A 21778-nucleotide genomic window follows, 5' to 3' on the forward strand; every position below is an offset into this window, starting at 1 on the left:
AGTTATTATCACTTAAATAATATTAATACAAGTTATTATCACTTAAATAACGTTAATTCAAGTTATTGTCACTTAAATAATATTAATGCAAGTTATTATCACTTAAATAATATAAATGCAAGTTATTATCACTTAAATAATATTAATGCAAGTTATTATCACTTAAATAACGTTAATTCAAGTTATTATCACTTAAATAATATTAATGCAAGTTATTATCACTTAAATAATATTAATGCAAGTTATTATCACTTAAATAATATTAATTCCAGTTATTATCACTTAAATAATATTAATGCAAGTTATTATCACTTAAATAATATTAATAAAAGTTATTATCACTTAAATAACGTTAATTCAAGTTATTATCACTTAAATAATATTAATGCAAGTTATTATCACTTAAATAATATTAATAAAAGTTATTATCACTTAAATAATATTAATACAAGTTATTATCACTTAAATTATATTAACACAATTATTATCACTTAAATAATATTAATACAAGTTATTATCACTTAAATAATATTAATACAAGTTATTATCACTTAAATAACGTTAATTCAAGTTATTATCACTTAAATAACGTTAATTCAAGTTATTATCACTTAAATAATATTAATGCAAGTTATTATCACTTAAATAATATTAATACAAGTTATTATCACTTAAATAATATTAATATAAGTTATTATCACTTAAATATTTTTAATGCAAGTTATTATCACTTAAATAATATTAATATAAGTTATTATCACTTAAATAACATTAAAGCAAGTAATTATTACTTTAATAATGTTAATGCAGTTATTATCACTTAAATAATGTTAATGCAGTTATTATCACTTAAATAATGTTAATGCATGTTAGTTTCACTTAAATAACATTAATGCAAGTTATTATAACACTTGCAACTGAAAGTTTCACGGTAACTAAAAAATAACGCAGATCATTACGGAAAAAAGGCGTTGAAAAGAAAAAAGTTTGTCACGACTTTCAAAGATAGCGTTGTACTTTTTCAAAAAGAAAAAGGTTCGTCGCGACTTAGAAAGGTAAATTTTTATACTTTTGAAAAAAGAATTCGTGACTTGTTGTTTTCGCTGCTAAAATCGGGCGTTATTTTTTTCTCTGGAGAAAAATATACAGTTGATTTTTTTTTTCTCTTTAGACAATGAACTTTTTATATATTTGTTTTTTTTTCTCTTCGTTTTATTGTCTGGAGGAAGAAATAAGAAAGAATAAAACGGTTCCGTAAAATTCAGCGAACGTTTTGAAATTGCTAATGCTGACAAAGCAAAATGGACGAATTGAAAGTAGCGTTGAAACATTTGACCAAGCTGCATATCGATGCCGCAAAGCGTAAGTCACAATCCGAAAAACACTGCACTGAACGTCAAATACGAACCGAGGAACAGAAAAAGGAAGTTAAAAAACAGTTAGCCGAACGTCAATTACGAAGAGAGGAATTACTTATAGAAATTGTTAGAAATAATGCGAAGGCGGAAAGGGATTCAGCATTTTCTCAGAATACAATATTGACTGCGATAGACAATTTTAAATACAAGGAAGAGGAAAAAATCATTAGCAGCGTATTTTCGGCGCTATGAAGATTTTTTTAATATTGACTCCAGCAACTGGTCTGATCAAAAGAAAACTAGACTTCTACTACGAAAATTGGAAACGGCTGAGTATGTTAAATTCGTGGATTACATCTTGCCTCGGAAAACAGCAGATTTATCATTCAATGAGACGGTAAATTTGTTAACAGAACTTTCCTCGCCGAAAACGTCTCATTTCCATAAGCGTTGAAGATGTTTGAATGTGGTAAAAGACGATAATGACGATTTTGCCACCTACGCCGCTGTAGTGACCAAACACTGTGATGACTTTAAGTTGTTTGAACCAACAGCAAATAATTTTAAATGTCTTCTGTTTGCGCAATGATTAACCTCGGGAAAAGATGCGGAAATCAGGCGCAGAGTCCTTACAAAATTAGAAAATGAACCGAACTTCAAAAATTGATTGGGGATTGTCAAAAAGTAGAAATTATAAAACAAAAAGATGCAAGAAATATCGAAGCAGGCATCGCGAATATTGAAAAAAATCGTCGAAATGGCACACAGACACTAACCACCGAAACTCAGAAAAACTAAAAGCACCGAGCGCTTGTTTGAGATGTGGTGGAATACATTGGGTAAGGGATTTCCCATTTTTAACAAAAAGATGCCATATATGCAATAAGATTGGTCATAAAGTTCGCACTGTAGGAAAACTCAGAATAGTAGCCGTGTACGTAAAACCAAAACTAAGGACGTCGTAGATGAAAATCTACGCAAATATGTAACGGTTAACATTTTCGGTAAGGCTATTAAATTCCAAATAGACAGTGGATCGGATCTTTCAAAAAATAAATCTCAAAACGTGGAAGATATTACGAAAGCCGACTATGTTAAAAACTAACAGAACGGCGACGGCCGTTAATGGTACAAAAATTCATTTTGAAGGTAAATTAATTACAAACGTCACTTTATGAGGGGAAAACAAAAAAACTAAGATTGTACATGCTAAAAGATAGTGAGAACCTGTTCGGTTCTGACAGCATGGAGGAGTTTCGTCTCTGGGACATTCGTATATCCACATTCTGCAAGAAAATAGATAGCTGCCCAGCAGAAACGGAGAAACATAACTTATTTCAAAAAGAATGCACAAACGTATTTACTCATGGCCTGGGGAGATGTACAAAAATGACCGCAGATTTTAAGTTGAAACCTGGCACAAAACTGGTGTTTAAAAAGAAACGTAAGGTCCCGTTCGCTTAATTGAACAAAATAAATCAGGAACTAGACAGATTAGAAAGCATCGGTATACTGGCTAAAATATACTAAAGACTCACGTTCGGTATCAAGGTGGCACCCGCAATATTCCAGCAAGTAATGGATACTATGCTGTCCGGCTTTGACACTGCAATCGCATATCTTGATGACATTATCACATCGAGCAAAATCAGGGAGGAACATGAAAAACATATCAGACTAGTATTCAGTCGAATACAAGATTATGGATTTAATATCAAAGCAGATAAATGCGTGTTCTTTTTACAAACAATTAAATACCTGGGTTAAATAATCGCCCAGACCCAGATAGGGCGACCGCTATTAAAGAAATTCTGGCACCAGTAAATATAACTCAATTGCAGAGTTTTTTTAGGTTTGGCAAATTATTACCAGGGGCCCATCCCAAATATGCACAAATTGCGCGCACAACTTAATGAACTGTTGAAAAAGGATAAAGCTTGGGAGTGGACAGAAGATTGCCAGATATCATTGCAAGAAATAAAAAGAATCCTGACTTCAAAACTATTCCTAGCGTATTTCAACCCGCAGTTGAACATAATAGTAGCTAGCGACGCTAGTCAATATAGCGTCGGAGCGTGCATGCTACATCGAATGCCGGATGGCTCGAAACAACCTATTGCTTTCGCATCACGGACTCTCTTGCCAGCGGAAAAGCATTATTCTCAGATCGATAAAGAGGCCCTAGGAATTATATTTGCAGTTTCAAAATTCCACCGGTTCTTGTACGGAAGACATTTTTTCTACAAACCGACCAGAAGCCGTTGACATCCATTTTTAGATCAAAAAAAAACTTCCAACATTCACTGCGAACCGACTATTAAGATAGGGAACTATTCTGCTGAACTATAATTTTACAATTCAATTTCTCCCCTCAAAACAACTAGCCCATGCAGACGGTCTATCGAGTCTGATTCCTGCCAAAATGGAACCTCTTGAAGATTACCTAATCGCGGCACTATGTATTAATAGTGATGTAAAAACCATGATAAACAATATTATCCGCGAACTGCCGGTCACACTTCAGGAAATTAAGTCAGAATCCCTAAATGACAATTTCATTCAAACCACAAAGAAATTACCTATGGGTGACACCAGTTCAGACATTTTTTTCTGTTTGCGACGAATTACTGTTATATGGTGAAAGGGTTGTCATCCCACAAACCCTTCAAAAAGAATTCTCAGGGATTTTCACATGGGGCATCCAGGAATAAACAGAATGAAAAGCCTAATGAGAAGTTTTGTTTATTGGCCAGCTATGGACCAAGATATTACCGACATGGTGAACAGATGCAAAGGCTGTGCTTTGGCTGCAAAAGCACGACCGATAACATATAAACCTTGGCCTAAGGCTGAACAACCATGGTCGACGATCCACATCGATTATGCAGCACCTGTGGAGGATTTTTACTACCTGGTAGTAGTTAACTCTTACTTTAAATGGCCAGAGGTACTAAGATGCAAAAAACTGACCATTGTTTGCTCGGTTTGCAGTTGTAGACTGTCTGGTTTGCGACAACGCTACACAATTCACCTTGACAGAGTTCAGCGAATTCTCCGAGACGTATCAAGTCATGCATATAACGACACCCCAGTACCACGCCAGAAGCAAGGGTCAGGCTGAACGCTTCGTCGATACGCTTAAAAGGGCATTAAAAAAGGCGTCCAGTACACAGACAGAAAAGGCCACTCAGCAATTTCTGCAGGTTTACAGAATCACGAGAAATCCGAACAAACCAGATGCGGGATCCCCAACAGAAATCATGTTTGGACGGAAAATAAAATCTGCATTTGATAAACTGCTACTCAAACACATGGTACACAACAGAACCTCTACAATGCCAACGAAACAGTTTAACAGTGAAGATAACATGTATTTTAGACATTTTAGAAATAACGTTTCTTTTTGGGAACAGGGCACGATCTTACGAAGAATCAGCCATGTTACATACATCATTCAGGGCCCAAAGTTCCAACATAAGAGGCACCTGAACCAAATCAGGAAACGCTTCTACGAGGATCAAGATGAACCACCGCAGGACGGCAGTGAGACGATTGAAACTGTGTATGACTGTTTTGACCTAGACCCTCCAAAATGGATGCCAAATCCGAGGCGCTCCGGCAGAAAGAGGAAGCGCACAGACCCTTTGGTCGTCTGCCCCAAAAGGAAGAAATACTGATTTTCACAACGGCGGAAATCAGCTTGTGAGGAAGGTGTTGTGGGGGATTCACCCTCCAAATTGACTGTTCTATCCATTATATAAACCATAGACCTTTTGATCCCAGGTGTGGATTAAACACCAGAGCGACCCTCGCCTGTTCGGTGACATTTACTACTCTTTTCAGTTGTAACCTTTTTTACGTTGTTGTTCCAGTAATACATTGTTTAAACTCTATTCCGTTGTTCTGTTTTCTTTGTGGCTTATTGCAAGCCATAACACATCTAAAGATATTTAACATCTAAAGATTCATAATTAAAAACGAACTTCTAATCTTGTTTTATTTTTATAACCCAATCCAAACTATCCAAATCTGATGTAACATTTGGCTGTCGCTATATCTAATAGCTAAACATGTAAACGTTACATAAATATAGATATCTCACCCCATACTTACAAAACTCTTTAAGCGTTGCCTTAAAGAGAAGTGCTTCCCAACAACCTAGAAAACCTCATCAGTATGCCCTGCATTTAAGAATTCAGGTGATAAGTCATCTCCTTCTCAGTACAGACCAATAAGTCTCCCGTGTGTCATGAGTAAGCTGCTGGAATCCATATTAAATAGTAAGTAGTCAACCACCTCAGCAGAAATAACCTTCTTAGTGCCATGCAATATGGTTTCCGTTCTGTCAGATCTACAGCAGATGTGCTAACTGTTATATCTCATAGGATTAGCGAATCTCTTGACAAAGGCTTCTTCTCTAGGGCAATTGCTCTTGACATTGGCAGACTGGTTTACTTCACAAGATCTCCAGCTATGGTATAGCTGGAAATGTCTTCTCAATTATTAAATCATTTCTCTCTGATAGGTTCATAAGAGTAGTAGTTGATGGGCAAAAATCAGAAGCTCACAGTATAAATGCTGGAGTCCCTCAGGGGTCCATCCTGGGCCCAACTCTTTTCCTGATCTACATTAATGACCTTCCAAATCACATCCTTACATCATTCGTAGACATTTTTGCTGACGACACTACCATCTATGGTAGCACATCTAAAACAGTAAACGACCAAGTTCTCTCCGATTCTCTCTCCTCTGATCTTGATCACGTTGTACAATGGGGAAAGGAGTGGCTGGTTACTTTTAATGCATCTAAAACCAAGCTTCTATCTTTACATCATCAACGTTCTGATCCCCATCTGGCATCAATTGAAACTGTTGGCTCTCGTCTAGGGGAAGCTCCATCTTTTGATAAGCTTCTGGGCTTGACCTTTACTCCTGACCTGAAATGGAACGCGTACATCATGTCAGTTGCCAAGGTTGCTGGAAAAATGGTAGGATCCTTCTACCGCTCCAGAAGATATATCACCTCTAATTCAATTCTCTATCTGTATAAAAGCCAAGTACGTCCAAGGATTGAATACTGCTGCCACATCTGGGCAGGAGCTGCTAAAAACAGCCTATCCTGCCTTGACAGAGTACAAAATAGATTCGTGACTTAGTGGGTGATGCCCTTTTCTCTTCTCTGCAACTTCTCTCCCACAGGAGGGACGTTGCGAGCCTGTCTTTGTTTTATAGTTACTACCATGGCAGGTGCTCGTCTGAACTCCAATCTCTGGTCCCCCCCTCGCCAATCTTTCACGATAAACACCCGCCTAGCTGAAATCACTGTCAAAAATTTTCCCCACTCCTTATCTGTGCGAAAATCAAGACGTGGATTCCATGAACAGAGCTTCTTTCTTAGAAGTGTACGCCTGTGGAACTTTGTTCCGGTTGCCTGTTTCCCACCTGGTTACAACCTGGATGTCTTCAAGTCCAATATAAACAGGTTCCCGATGAACCGCCCCCTTAAGTAAGACATTTTATCAAATCTCCAACACTAACGTACTGTACACACAATAACCCTTATCCCCGAGTGGCTTCCGGGCCTTGGTAAGTGGTGACTATCTTGTAAAAAAACGTGTAAACGTTACATAAATATACATATCTTATAGCAAAGCATGTAAACGTTACATAAATATACATATCTCATATCAAAAAATATAAACGTTACATAAATATACATATGTCATAGCCAAAAATTTAAACGTTACATAAATATACGTACCTCGCAGCAAAACATATAAACGTTACATAAATATACATATCTCTATGTAAGACATGTAAACGTTACACAAATATACATATCTCTATGTAAGACATGTAAACGTTACACAAATGTACATATCTCGTAGAAAAATATGCAAACATTACACAAATATACATATCTCATAGCAAGACATGTAAACGTTACATAACCAATCCAACGAATTATTCTTAGAGTTTCATCAATCATTAGATTGCACACGTTACATTTTTATTAATGTGCGATCCAAACATGTTATGTTTCTTATTATTATTCTGACTCATGTTCTTATTTGGAGTATTATTTTCACAATGTTTCGGTCGATGTAACCTCCGACTTTCTTCAGATGAATTTTGTCGAACTCTGGAATCTTTCTACAAATTCGAGAATCTGCACGGAATTTCAAACAGAACCTTTATTTAATCCACGGAGGTAGCATGCTCACGTTCTGTGTGTGTGTGTGTGTGTGTGTGTGTGTGTGTGTGTGTGTGTGTGTGTGTGTGTGTGAGAGAGAGAGAGAGAGAGAGAGTACTGTCTAAGAAGTATAAATTTTGAGGCAGGCAACTAACGTTTCTGGAACGTTCACAACTTCCGTTGTTCAAACAGATCTGAATATAATGCCTGTGCCAAAATTGAGCGTTTATTAGTTATTAATTCTCTCCATTTTTGTGGGCATTGTTTGGTGGTCTGAAGGTAAATTTTAGCAAATGGACTCAAAGGTAGATTTGTCGTTGTGTTCGAATCTTCCGACGGGCACGATTTTACCGTAAAGAATCGTTGAAGTCAATGTTGTAACTAATACTTCAGAATTCTACCTTCAAACTCCTCGCCCTAACATTTGCGCGCAATATGAACTGGAATAAATACATAGAGGACATTGCAAAGGCTGCTGCAAAGAAGGTGTGCTGCCTCTATCGAGCTAGAAGACTACTCACACCCTGAGAGTATCTTGTACCTTTACAAGGCCACCATTCTCCCATGCATGGAGTAGTGTTGCCACGTATAGGCTAGTGCATCTACCGCTAGTCTCTCATCCAAAAAAGAGTTGTCAATCTAATCGGTCACACTTATCAACTAAGCTCCAGCCCCTGTCTCATCGCCACAATGTTGCATCACTGTGCCTGTTTTACAAGTATTTTAATGGAATGTGTTCTGATGAACTCGTTTCACTTGTACCCCCTCGATGTACATATCCCCGATAAATCCGCTTAGCAATAAGATCTCATCATCCCTTCACTGTTATTGTCCTTAAATGCCAGAAAGCTTTCTGTTTTAATAGTTTCTTCCCTCGAACAGCTAGACTTTGGAATTCTCTTCCTGCTGCCTGCTTCCGTGGCTGTACTGATATGCAGAAGTTTAAATGTAACATAAACAAATATCTTGTTAATCTTTCCTAAACATGGCCCCAAATAGTAGCTACTTATGTCCAAGTGGCGATATTCTTTGTAAGGGGTGAATATGAGTAAGAAAAAAATGCATAAGCGTTTGAATACAGTACTTATCTATTAACTAAACTTTTTGGTTTCGATTCTAGCTGATGGCACTCAAGTCATATTTATTTTTAAAACCTTTGAAATCACTACTATATACTGGGTACAATGTAATAATCAATAAGGTATTGGTTCTGTAATAATAAATACGAAATCTGAATTAATTAAATATCATATTTAAGCGTATTTCATGAACGAGCAACACCGGGCGGCGTGCTAGTATATATATATATATATATATATATATATATATATATATATATATATATATATATATATATATATATATATAAAACTTTATAGAGAAAGAGATGATATTCCGTAGCTTCATCTCTTCAACGAATACGTAAGTAATTAGACGCTATTCTCATTAATTACTTATTCACGTCTCAACGTATGGGTATCTATAAATGATCGTTATTTGATCATCGCGAAGGAAATGTGGATTTTGCTTTTCCACCAGGGGGCGATAAACTAAACGCGCGAATGCTTTTGTTGTTGTTGCGTACGTTGTATTTTTTCGGTTTTCTTTCTTTTTTTTTTTCTTTTTTATGTTTTATTTTTATTTTTTCCAGCATTCATTTCCGCATCGAAATCTCATGTGATATTAATTATTATGGAACCGACTGTTCGATATTTTGTCTGCCCACCGATGTGTGTTACTGCGAAGAATCAGGGAAACTTAGTTGTCCGACGCGTAAGTTATTTCTTTATTTTTATCTTCAAACCAACAAAATAAAAACGGAAAAGAAAAGAACAAAGCAAACTAAAAATACCAGGATGATTTTACATTCTCATAATTATATTTGTCAGAACAAATATACCGGCTTTATCAGCAAACCAGAAGAACGACCGACTCAAAATCCGCAATAAACGGTGTCCAGTTAAATTTTGTTCCTGATATTAACCGGTTTTTCTCAGTATGGACTACACTTCTTCCGAAATAAAATAACAACGTACACTAGAAGTAGTCTCGAATCGAAGTCCATTGTAAACGGTGTTGGGTGAAACTTGGTTCCTTATATTAAAATCCATCCGTAATATAACTTCCGACAAGAGTTTCCGAATCCTTGTATTCGATAGTTTCCTATTAACAAGTGATAAAACTATGTTTAATCTTCAAATAATTAACTCTATATAGTATAATACGTTAACATTATATTTCAATACCAGATGATCCCCGTTCAATGTGGCTTTTATATCATGGAAATTAAAGGCCACACAGAAAATTCGCGAAATCGAAAATTTAAAAAAAAAATACAATTAATCACCGTTATTAAACGCAATAAAATTTATTTTTTTGATCGATTTCTATATTTTTAGCTTACTGAAATTGTTTTAAAGTTTGTTTTTTATGTTAAAATAAATTGTAATATCTTTAAGCTTTACGGCCATTTTTACAAGCCTTCGACGCTTACTTCGAAAAAAAGCACTTTAAAAAAGTTGAAGAACTATAAAATCATGCGACTCAATAGAAAATATCATTTCTTGTGTTTGGTAAAAGTCATTAGTTCTATATTTTGCTTGTTTTGAATTTCTTGGCTGTTAATTATACTACATAATTGCTAAAACTAAGCTGTTTGGTGGTAATACCAACACCTACCTCGCTGTAGTCACCATACATTTATAAATTACCCTAAAAGTAACCGTGGCATCTAAAATTAATCGTAACCCCTAAAAAACACTCTAACACGCTTTTATCAGTAAGAAAATAACCCTCTTCTAAAAATAAAAAATAAAAGCATTAAACACTGGACCTTCTAGAAAAACTCGAAATTCACTATAAACCGTGTTAGGTCAAGCTTGATTTCTGTTATTAAATGCCATGCGTGATATAACTTCCGGTGAAAGTTTAAGATTTCTTGTATTTGATGTTTATTTTATTCTTTTACTATCAGTCAATCCCAGCTTTTCTCAGGTCCTATGTACTGTTCATAACTTTATGTGCATATGTATATATATATATATATATTAAAAAGTTTGACTGGTGTCAGGTAACCTACATCTAAAATTTCAAGTGTTTAGACCCAAAATTGGATATATAGATATATATAGATGGATATACAGATAGATATATAGATATATATAGAAAGATATATTTATAGATATATAGACAGATTTAGTAGATATAGATAGATAGATATATAGATAGATATATATAGATAGATAGATTTAGTAGATATAGATAGATATATAGATAAATATATAGATAGATATATAGGTAGATATATAGATAGATATATAGATAGATTTAGTAGATATAGATAGATATATAGATAGATTTAGTAGATATAGATAGATATATAGATAGATGTATAGATAGATATATAGATAGATTTAGTAGATATAGATAGATTTAGTAGATAGATTTAGTAGATATAGATAGATATATAGATAGATATATAGATAGATAGGTAGATATATATAGATATATAGATAGATATATAGATAGATAGGTAGATATATAGGTAGATATATAGATAGATATGTAGATGGATTTAGTAGATATATATAGATATATAGATAGATATATAGATATATATATAGATAGATTTATAGATAGATTTATAGATAGATATATAGGTAGATATATATATATATATAGATATATATATAGATAGATTTATAGATAGATATATATAGATATATAGATAGATATATAGATAGATTTAGTAGATATATAGATAGATATATAGATAGATATAGGTAGATATATATATAGATATATAGATAGATTTATTGATTGTTTATTCTTTTACTCTTCTTCACCTTAAACGAGACATAAGAAGCTATTATTTGGAACCGTATCCCCAGAGACACTATGTAGGGAGTTTAGCAGCTAGATGTCTGTTGACATTACACTTGACTTCTGCATGTTAGTACAGTCAGAGAAGCAGGAAACTGGGAGAGAATTCGAAAGTCTTACAGTCCGAGGGAAGAAATTATTAGAATAAATGGCTTTCCTGTATCTAGGATCCTTTATTAGGGTAGCAAGTCTGGCCCGTGTTTTTTTTTTTCTCCATTTTGTTTTATAATTTTACAAAATGCATGTCGAGTCATGGTTCATCTATGTATATAAAAGCGAAAATGTGTGTATGTATGTATGTATGTATTTATGTATGTATGTATGTATGTATGTATGTATGTATGTATGTATGTTCGCTTTTTGTGTATGTCTGTAAAAGGCTTTTTTCGTCGGCCTTCTCGCTCGGCTTGCTTCTTCTTAAAACTTTTTATATCATGTCTAAATGATAATATCTACGACTTAAGAGCTAGGATCACGTGTGTATTTAATTTGCCCGACTTTCACTCACTATATTTTCCAGATATTTCGATCGCCGCGTGTTTCTTTCGCTTTTCAGTATAAAACAAGCGAAAACTGGCTTGCAGCCGCGTCATGTTTCAAGGTCAAACATCACGCGACTTAAATTTCTCGCACCTGTTAATTTCATTTTATAAACGTTAAATTAAGATGCTTTTCTCTCATGGTTAGGTCCCAGGGGTTTTTCCCCATTTCGTTTCCACCTCAACGTTAAAGGTTCGGGTTTCAAGCTTACTTTCCTACTAAAACCTTTTTTTTTCTTTTACACCTCCAATCACCCGGCCAACGTTTTTTTTTTTAAACAGGGTTGTTTTGATCACCACCCACCCCCACCCCAACACACACACCTACAACCACCAGGGCCACGCCGGGTACCCCCGCTAGTCTATCTATATAAAAACAAAACGGCCGCGCGCGTTTTTGTATGTGTAAGAAAGGCTTTTTCCGCCGGGGTTCTCGGCGACGTTCCATTTATTTAGAAGTTTCCTTATACTTCCTAGATCATAATATCTACGATTTCCTTATACTTCCTAGATCATAATATCTACGATTTCCTTATACTTCCTAGATCATAATATCTACGATTTCCTTATACTTCCTAGATCATAATATCTACGATTTCCTTATACTTCCTAGATCATAATATCTACGATTTCCTTATACTTCCTAGATCATAATATCTACGATTTCCTTATACTTCCTAGATCATAATATCTACGATTTCCTTATACTTCCTAGATCATAATATCTACGATTTCCTTATACTTCCTAGATCATAATATCTACGATTTCCTTATACTTCCTAGATTATAATATCTACGATTTGCGAACAGACGTCGTCTCTACATTTATTTTGATTGACTTTTATAAAATCCCCTCTATTCTGTCCTTTCGCGTGTTTGTTCGTTTTTTTTTGTTTGTTTGTTTGTTTGTTTGTTTGTTTTTTCGTATAAATAGAGCGAAACTAATCGAAGCAAACGTTCAGAAAGGCAATTAGCTTTGATCAATGCGAGGGAAACCTTTCATATCAAACAATTGCTTTTCATTTAGAGAGCTTCCCCTTTTTGTGGGAAGCTGTTTTCCCCCAACATCGTGGGGAAGCAAAATACGGCAGAAACTGGCCTGCAGCCAACGTTCATTTCTGCGATTGCGTGATTATTAACTCATTCACTTCAAGTCAACTTTTTGACAACGATAAATTTGAACGCTTTTCACTTCCTCTCGCGTCATAGCATAGCGGTAAGATGTCACCTTTTCTTTCACTTTTCACGGGTTCGAGCCTGCCTGCCTACTACCACTTTTCTTTTTTGCTCCAACCACCCGGGCAACGCCGGGTACACGCGCTAGTTTTACATAAGTTCTTGCATTACAAATCAAATATTTTTATTATTAGTATGTCAATAAGCAGCAACAAACAAATCCTACGTTTATTTTTATTCTCAATTGTCCTGCTTGTCTTCATAGACAACTGACACCCTCTGAAATTATAGTGAAGTAAGAGTTGCATAATAACTAACCGTACATCTCCAGCCCCAACACCGTTTAAGTTGCTCTACGAAGGCTTCAGAGTTTAATCTATCTTCCTATTTTATTCATATGCAGTGTGCTACCCGTTTAATAACTTACCAGGCTTAACGATGCTTAACCATCTGGATTTATGAAGCCAGTGGCATAATTTCTCACCGTACATTCCCTGTCCTTATATTTCTTAAGTGGCAGGGGTAAATGTATTATGATCGTAAGTAAACGAAAGAAAAAAACTTGTATTTTCATAGTTATTCTTATCTTGGATTAGTTACTCTACCAAGGCTTTAGAATCATGCCTACCCTATTATTTTCAAGCATAGAAATAGGAAAGAAAGGTAGATTAATAAAAGTGGTATTCCCAGGCGATCACTCATTTAATAATTGACTTGGCTCAATATTGGGTACTTGCGCAGAATAAGGACTGTGTTATCGACGGAATTCTCCGGGTAGTGTATGGAAAACATCAAATGGTGCGAAACGCTGAGTAAATTTAAGAAAATATTTATTTGCTATCAATGGTTTATTTCATTTAAAAAAATATTTATCTTTATTCGAACAAAAAAATCATTAAAAATATTCATAAAAATATAAAAATAAATGTGTTTGCTGTCAGTTGTTTGTTTCTAAAAAAAATAAATATTTATTCATGAAACTTACCTTACAATGAGTGATTTTTTTTTCTTGGTTTGGATTTTAATTTTATTAAAGTTAAGTAAAATTTGTACAATAATTATTTATTGTATTTTCTTTGTAACAAGAAAAGGAATATTGTTTCTATTTTTCAATTAATTTTCATTGAATTAGCTTCGTAATAACAGTTTTTTTTTTTTTTTTTCATTAAAAAAAATGGCTCACGTTTGCGCAAAAAATAATATGAAAGTTTCATTCGGCACCTTACAGCGTTTAAATAGCCCGGAAAAATCTGACAATAGCACGGTTATTACTCTGCATAGGTATCCAATGTTATTTTATTAGTTATTCTCTGAGTTTATAGTGAAGCCAGACTTTCGTAATCAGTACCTGTATATCCTCGTTTGGTAGCAGGAGAAATTTAATACGACCGGAAGTAATTGGAAAAAAAACTTGAATTTTCTCATTCGCTTGCTTTATTAAGGTTTTAGAGTCTAGAGTACCCTACTATTTCACTCATTGGTAGAAAGAGGAAAGCTAGATTTATAAAACTGGTATTCCCAAACGGTCACCCATTTAATAACTGATCTGGCTCAAGTAATTTAATTGAATATCCTTTGAACTTATAATGAAGCCAGAGTTTAAAAATCTCCAACCGCATATCCTTTTTTCAGCATATTTAATAAGACCGGAAGTAATTGGAAAAAAGGACTTGTTTTTCCTGAGTTTTTATTCTCCTGGACTAATTGCGCTGCTATGGCTTTAGAGTCTAAGGTATCTTACTATTTTACTTGCAGGTAGAGGGGAGAGCTAGATCCATAAAATTAGTATTCCCAAGCGATCACCCATTCAATCCAAGCTTAAACTAAGTTTAAATTGTTACGAGAACGATTCTTTCAAAAGAGGTTTAATTGTACGATGGAATGGTTTATTAATAATGGCGAAGCGTGGATAGCTGAAGGCAAAATGCATATATTAAATCTAAGCGTCTCTTTGAAGGTAGCTGATTATGCGTCTCGATAAAATATGACTGACAATGCCGTAGCTGCTGTCGCTGTTGCAGCTGCTGCTGTTGCCGCCGCTGCTGCTGCTGCTGCTGCTGCTGCTAGCACGTTCAATTATGGTGGAGAAAACCGATTTATTATGTCCCGGCATTGATTTTTTGATTATTATACTAAACTTATCGCCTTTAAATGATTTTCTGTTGCATCTAAATCAGGATGGCCGAACCGCGCAAAGCACTGTCTTCTCCTACCCAACTCGCAACACCCCGTTACCATGGCGTCGCTAATCACGTCGGCCAGTGCTCGTCGTTTCGTAAACGCTGTGTCTGTTCTGATCCCAATTCAATCATCTCCGTTTGATGAGGTCGGCCATTTTTCATGATTATCGCATCTCGCCGTCACATTGGCACACGAGACGATGAAGATATATCCGTTGTCCTTAGGAAAACGGTATCTAACACCTGCCACGGAGCAGAGTAATTGCTTTCCTCCTTCGATTTCCCGACAAAAACGAATTTCTAGCCGACTAAAATTGAACGCCAGTCTAGCCAAGGAACCCCGAGTGTCCAGAATGGTCTAATGGTCAGCAGTGAGTCCATTAAACGTCCTGAAAAAATGTTACGCTGTTATTGTTGGGCATCACAGGACCATGAGCACCTGTGTGACGTTCAGCACCGGTCATACTTCACTTTTTAAGATTTACCGGGGTATGACAATAATAAATAGAGAGAAAATTATAAATTTTCGAAAATTTACATGATTGGCGAAAAGAAAATACGGACATTTATTAAAATAGCCAATAATGAAAAAAAAAAAGGTGAAAAAATAAATAAATAAATAAAAAATAAAGATAAACTAAATTACTCTTCTACCAACCTGGCTAAGTTTCTTGTGTTTAAACTTATTTTTAAGTATTTTAGTTTAAAACAAAAGTAGTAATTAATTATTAATGTCGAGTTATAATGAAAAAATATAGTGATTTTGTTAACGCCCTAATCACGCCTCGATAATCGCTACAAAATCGAAAATTAAACAAAATATTGATAGAAACATATCCAATAAATGTAATCAATCGTGTGAAAATATAATATTTTACCAGTGTTTTGTTTAATTTATATTTTGGGGCGATTATCGAGGCCCAACTAGGGCTCTAATAAGACCACCATTTTGTTTTTTTTGTCTAACTCGACAGAATTTACTTTTATTTTTAAGTGAAAAACATTTTTTTAAGTTAACATGCTAAAAACGTATGCAAATAGGCAGAGGGGTAACTTTTCTTGTATTTTGTAACATCAGTTTGTTGGTTATAGTTTTTTTTTCTTTTTCACTCTTTTTTTTTTTGTTAGCTATTCTAATAAATGCTCGAAAATCGTCAATTAAATTCAAAATGGAGAGTAAAAAGTGGATCATCGTAAATCCTCCTTTATTTTATTCTTTACTCGTTACATTTCATGAGAAATGTTTCTGACAAAGGGGAATGAAGTGCTGTTTTAGATTCAATCATCGTTGGCCACTTTTTGACTTTGAAGTAGTACTTATTTTTACTTCCTTACATCAAGTAGCTTCGTGCCTTGTCTGGAGTAACTCTCCAACAGTCTTTGTTTTGTCGAGGTTCAATGATAACTCTAAGTGTATACTTCTGTTCTGATTAATACTGAGTGGTCGTTAGGAAGTGTTGAGCGTATTAAAAGAGATGTTTTGGCAGGATAGAACACATTTGCGTGCGTTACTATCGCTTGTCAGAGAGAGTTACTTGGCTGCGCCCGTGTCTCTGGAACGCCTACAACGCCCTGATCACGGCAACTAGCTCTCCGGGTGTTAAACACGAAAAAAGCGGTAGGAACCTCCCCTTTAGAGCAAGATATTGATTATGTCGTCGGCTACCTCTGCTAGTGGATCTTCTTTTTGAGTTCTCAGCGTCTTTATTGGCAGAACGGCTGCGCTGGAATTGAACGCTGTGTGAAATAGACGACAGACGCATTTTCTTATAAATATAGAAAGTATTATATTATATATTTGAAGGAGCATTTTAAGAACTCGTGTGTTGGCTGTTCACGACCGACCCGTATGTCACCGAGCGAGATCAAATCCCAACTAAATTACAATTCTTTTTTCGTGGCAAAATACGAAAGAGATATAGAGATAGAAAGAGAGATGCGGAGTATATATATATATATGCACCACTTTTATATCCTGTTACGAAAACACACACGATTAAAATATTGGATAAAAATTTTAAAGAGAAGGTTTAGTAATATGTGTGTGTGTGTGTGTGTGTGTGTGTGTGTGTGTGTGTGTGTGTGTGTGTGTGTGTGTGTGTGTGTGTGCGTGCGTGTTAATCTTTGTAAGGGGACATAAAAGTGGTGCAAAACTGTTCTGCTCTGATATTTTTCTCGGTTATCATACCTTCCCCGCTACACTGGCATGGGACACGATGAATATATATCCGTTTTCAAAGACGCTATCTAACACCTGCCATAGTTTAAAGTAATAGCTTTCATCTTTCGATTTCCCGCCAAAATCGAATTTCTTGTCGACTTAAATGTAACGTCCATAACTGATTCTAAATCGCCCAAAATGTCCTAATGGTCAGTGGTGAGTCTAAAATAATATTGTGAAATAACACTCTAAGCGGTTCAGAGTATTCCTCCCACCTTGATAAAGTATAAAACTAACTTCGAAATCTAGTGAGCGATGCCATTTTCTTCTCACGTCTCACAGAATAAACATTGCTAGTTTATTTTTCTACTCCATCGTTATTTTCGTGGAAGATGCTCGACTGAATTCCAATCTTTTCTTCCCACATTTAGCACAATAATAGAAAAAAAGACGTCTAGCTATAACCTCTATAAATATTTTCTTTTACCTTATCGTATAAATTAGGTGGTTCTGTCGTTCGTATTAGTTTCTGCTATATCTTTTCTAGTCAGAATTCTTTCTAGGAAGAGATCACATATTTACAGCATGGATAACATGAAGGTTGCCAACATCCTAAGTGAAAGTGTTTTAGAAGAACAAACTGTATTCACCCACCTTGTCTGTTCGTGGCGTTAACCACTTAGCCATAGTTACCTATCTTTCTTTCTCTGTGTACGTAAAACTAAACGGACCTTCCATAAACCAAGTTTTTGTTTCAAGAACTATCCATCTATGAAACACAATACCACATCGCTTCTTCCCAACTGACTATAACGTGGTTGTTTTTAAGTCTAATGTTAACAGATTCTTCTCGAGCCGTCCCTAAATAATGAGAGTTATATCGTTTAACATATTGTTTACTATATTGTCATTGCTTTGTTCATCGTCCGACTGAATATCTCATTCGCTCTTGTCCTCGAATAGCCTTTACTCTTTTATAAGCGGTGACACGTTAAAAACAAAGAAAAATATATTAGTAGCAGAACACATTCATTCAGTTCGTATGTATGAGATGATTTTATTGTTGGCAGTAGTTTCCCCGATATCTTTCTAGTTAGAATTAGAATTCTTTCTAGAAAGTCATTGGGTACTTATAGGAAGGACACCAGAAAGGTTGCTAATATCATAAGTAAAAGTAATTTTTATGGAACGAACTGGAATCGAACTTGACATATTCAGATTGTCAGTTTGTGTCGTTGAGCACTTAGCCACCGTCACCTCATAATGCATATCGATTAAAATATCAGATAAGGATTCTAAAGATAGTGTTTAGTAATATATATATATATATATATATATATATATATATATATATATATATATATAGTCTTCTCGAATGTCTCGAACGTGATCTCGAACGTTCTTTCCGTCTCTAACGTGATCTCCTTTTTAAAGTCCTTATTTTTTCTTACCGGTGACGTCATTTGCATACGTGCGTTCGCGCTATGTTACAGGACGAGGGGTCATCCTGAGGGTACATCACCAGTTTCCCTCGCCCCGCACCACTATAAAGAATTTTTTTTCGATTTCAATTCGATTTGAACGCGGGTTAAATTACACAAACTTCAATTTTGATAAGAATTTTTATCAAGTTAAGATAATCTAATATTGTTGCGAGTGAATAAATGACCATTTTCTCGGTCGGACTCGGGGGGGGGAAGGAACGATGATCGAAATCGTGGCTGAAGCGCTGCCTATGGCGCCAATCTCTACAGGGTGTGGGAGGATATCGTAGGTATCGTCATTGTGTTGGGATGAGGGATGGCGATTAGGCCGTCAGTTGATGATTGTATCTCAGAAGACATCTTATTATTATGGATACCTGGTGCATTCCGAGTAGACGATTATAAATAGCACGCGATTTCGTGAAGAGATTTTAAATATGCACGCTTAACCGAATTCACTCTAATGCACGTGAGAGACACACACATACATAAAACATACGCATTCGCATGTATACAAATGGAAATTAAAGCCACAGATCAAGTTAGATTATATATATATATGTATATATATATATATATATATATATATATATATTATATATATATATGATTGTTGAGCTGGATTAAATCCGACGATATGAAATAAAATGGAGGTGGAAGGACCTGGATACTCAACGTTTCGCCCGATTTATGCGGGCTTCGTCAATGACCATCCCTCTTGAAGAAGCCCGCATAAATCGGGCGAAACGTTGAGTATCCAGGTCCTTCCACCTCCATTTTATTTCATATATATATATATATATATATATATATATATATATATATATATACCAGCATTTCATCCCGCCATTGCCCGGGTGTTTGGAAGTGCATGTTGAGCAAAAAAAAAAAAAAAAAGTGGTAGTAGGAATGTAGGCTCGAACCCGTATCGCGAAGGAAGAATAGAACGGGAAAAAAACGTGACGTATTTGCTGTTACGACGACCGCCAAACCGGAAGTGACGTAGGCTTAAAGTAAGGCTAGACAATCGAAAAGAGGAGATGACTTTCGAAAATATCGGTGAAAAAGGCGACCCCTCCCTGTAGAAAAGTGCCCAGTTGAGGGTGAAGAAATTAATGTTTTTAGCCAATTTTTCGGTATTTTTTGTCTGAAGGGTCAAGCTTCAAAACGATACTGATCTTGTGAAAATCCATCGCCTCTGTCGAAAGTTTTAGGCAGACATGCAAACATACATATATACATTTATATATTGGTAGCTCAAATTTTCGACCCAACCCGATTAAAAGCTTGCCCTATCTCTGAATACTCTTTATGTAAAATTTCAAATGTGTAGACTAGAAATTGTCTGAGTAAATTCGTAGATGCCGCAGAGGTCATTTTTTTTTTAATTTGACCCCTATTATAACCCCTTAACATTTATTGTTTGGGGCTCAAATCTAGTTATAAAGTTAGGTCAATGTCCAAGGAACCTATATCTAAAATTTCAAGCGTTTATACCAAAATTTGCGGGAGAGTTTGGTAGAGTTCTCAAAGGTCAAACCGTTGAACTTTGATCTCTTAACAGCCAAATTTCTGACCGAAAACTGATTACAAAGATTTTTCTAAATCTACATTCCCTGTATATCAAATTTCGAGTCTGTAAACTGAAAATTGACAGAGTTATTGTGTAGGGAAATGTACACAGACGGACACACACACACACACTTTATATATATTTATATATATATATATATATATATATATATATATATATATATATATATATATTAATACAAAAGAATCGCTAATAAAAGCAATAACAAATCTTGCATTTAAAAATGCGATAAAATCGTGCATAAAAATTCGACAGGGTATTGTAGCCCAGTGGTAAAACACTAGGCTGCCGATTGGGTAGTTTAGAGTTCTAATCCTGACGGCGAGTGATACCCCGAAACATGTATGTCCATGGATAACTTTATATCCCATAAAAAATATTTAATAAATAATAATAATAATATTAATAACTAGCGGGACTTATGGAAATTCTACAGCGGCATTTTTCATACGTAATGTATTGTTGCTGGGCATTCTGTGGGCATTCTGTTCAGCATGAAGGAAGGCACAAACATATTATTCTGGCCGTTTTATTAAAACTGTATCGCTCCCTTACTAAAATAATAACTTTGATATATTTACTGGGTTGATTATTTCATTACAAACACACCCGTCAATTAACTCACATTTCATCATTTTTCATAATATATGAATATTTTACTATGTTCGACAATAATTTATGATAATATTAACTCACATTATCTCCTCTCCCCTTACTAAAGTTAAAAATTTGATATATTGTATGGGCTGATTATTTCATAAAAAATACAACCATACACTAACACACATTTCATCATTTTTCATAATTCTTGAATATGGTACTAATTTCGGCAATAATTTTTCATCATTTAAACTTACCATATTACACACCTTACTAAAATAATAACTTTGATATATTATCTAGGCAGATTATTTAATTACAAACACACCAATCAATTAACTCACATTTCATAGTTTTTCATAATTCTTGGATGTGTTACTAATTTCGACAATCATTTTTATCATTTTAACCGACATCATTGCCCCCTTACTAAAATAATTACTTTGATATATTGTCTAGTCTGATTATTTCATTGCAAACACACTAATGCATTAAATCACATATTATAATTTTTCATAATTCTTGGCTATGTTAATAATTTCGACAATAATTTTTCTTAATTTAAACCATCCTTATCGCCCTCTCTTACTAACATAATAACTTTGATATAT

At 34.9% G+C, this 21778-nt stretch overlaps 1 protein-coding gene across 2 annotated transcripts in view; it reads left to right on the forward strand.

Moving 5' to 3' along the window:
- LOC145258296 (uncharacterized) overlaps positions 1-21778 on the forward strand; it is a 944200-nt gene that overhangs the window by 789890 nt on the left and 132532 nt on the right. For both annotated transcript variants that reach the window (XM_080116333.1, XM_080116334.1), the window contains exon 5: positions 9203-9324. In XM_080116333.1, coding sequence (XP_079972459.1) covers positions 9203-9324 — 122 coding nt within the window. The remainder of the gene's footprint in view (positions 1-9202; positions 9325-21778) is intronic.

The sequence above is a fragment of the Euprymna scolopes genome, chromosome 33, assembly GCF_053919585.1.
Source record: "Euprymna scolopes isolate OS-2025 chromosome 33, ASM5391958v1, whole genome shotgun sequence".
NCBI classification, from domain to species: Eukaryota; Metazoa; Mollusca; class Cephalopoda; order Sepiida; family Sepiolidae; genus Euprymna; species Euprymna scolopes.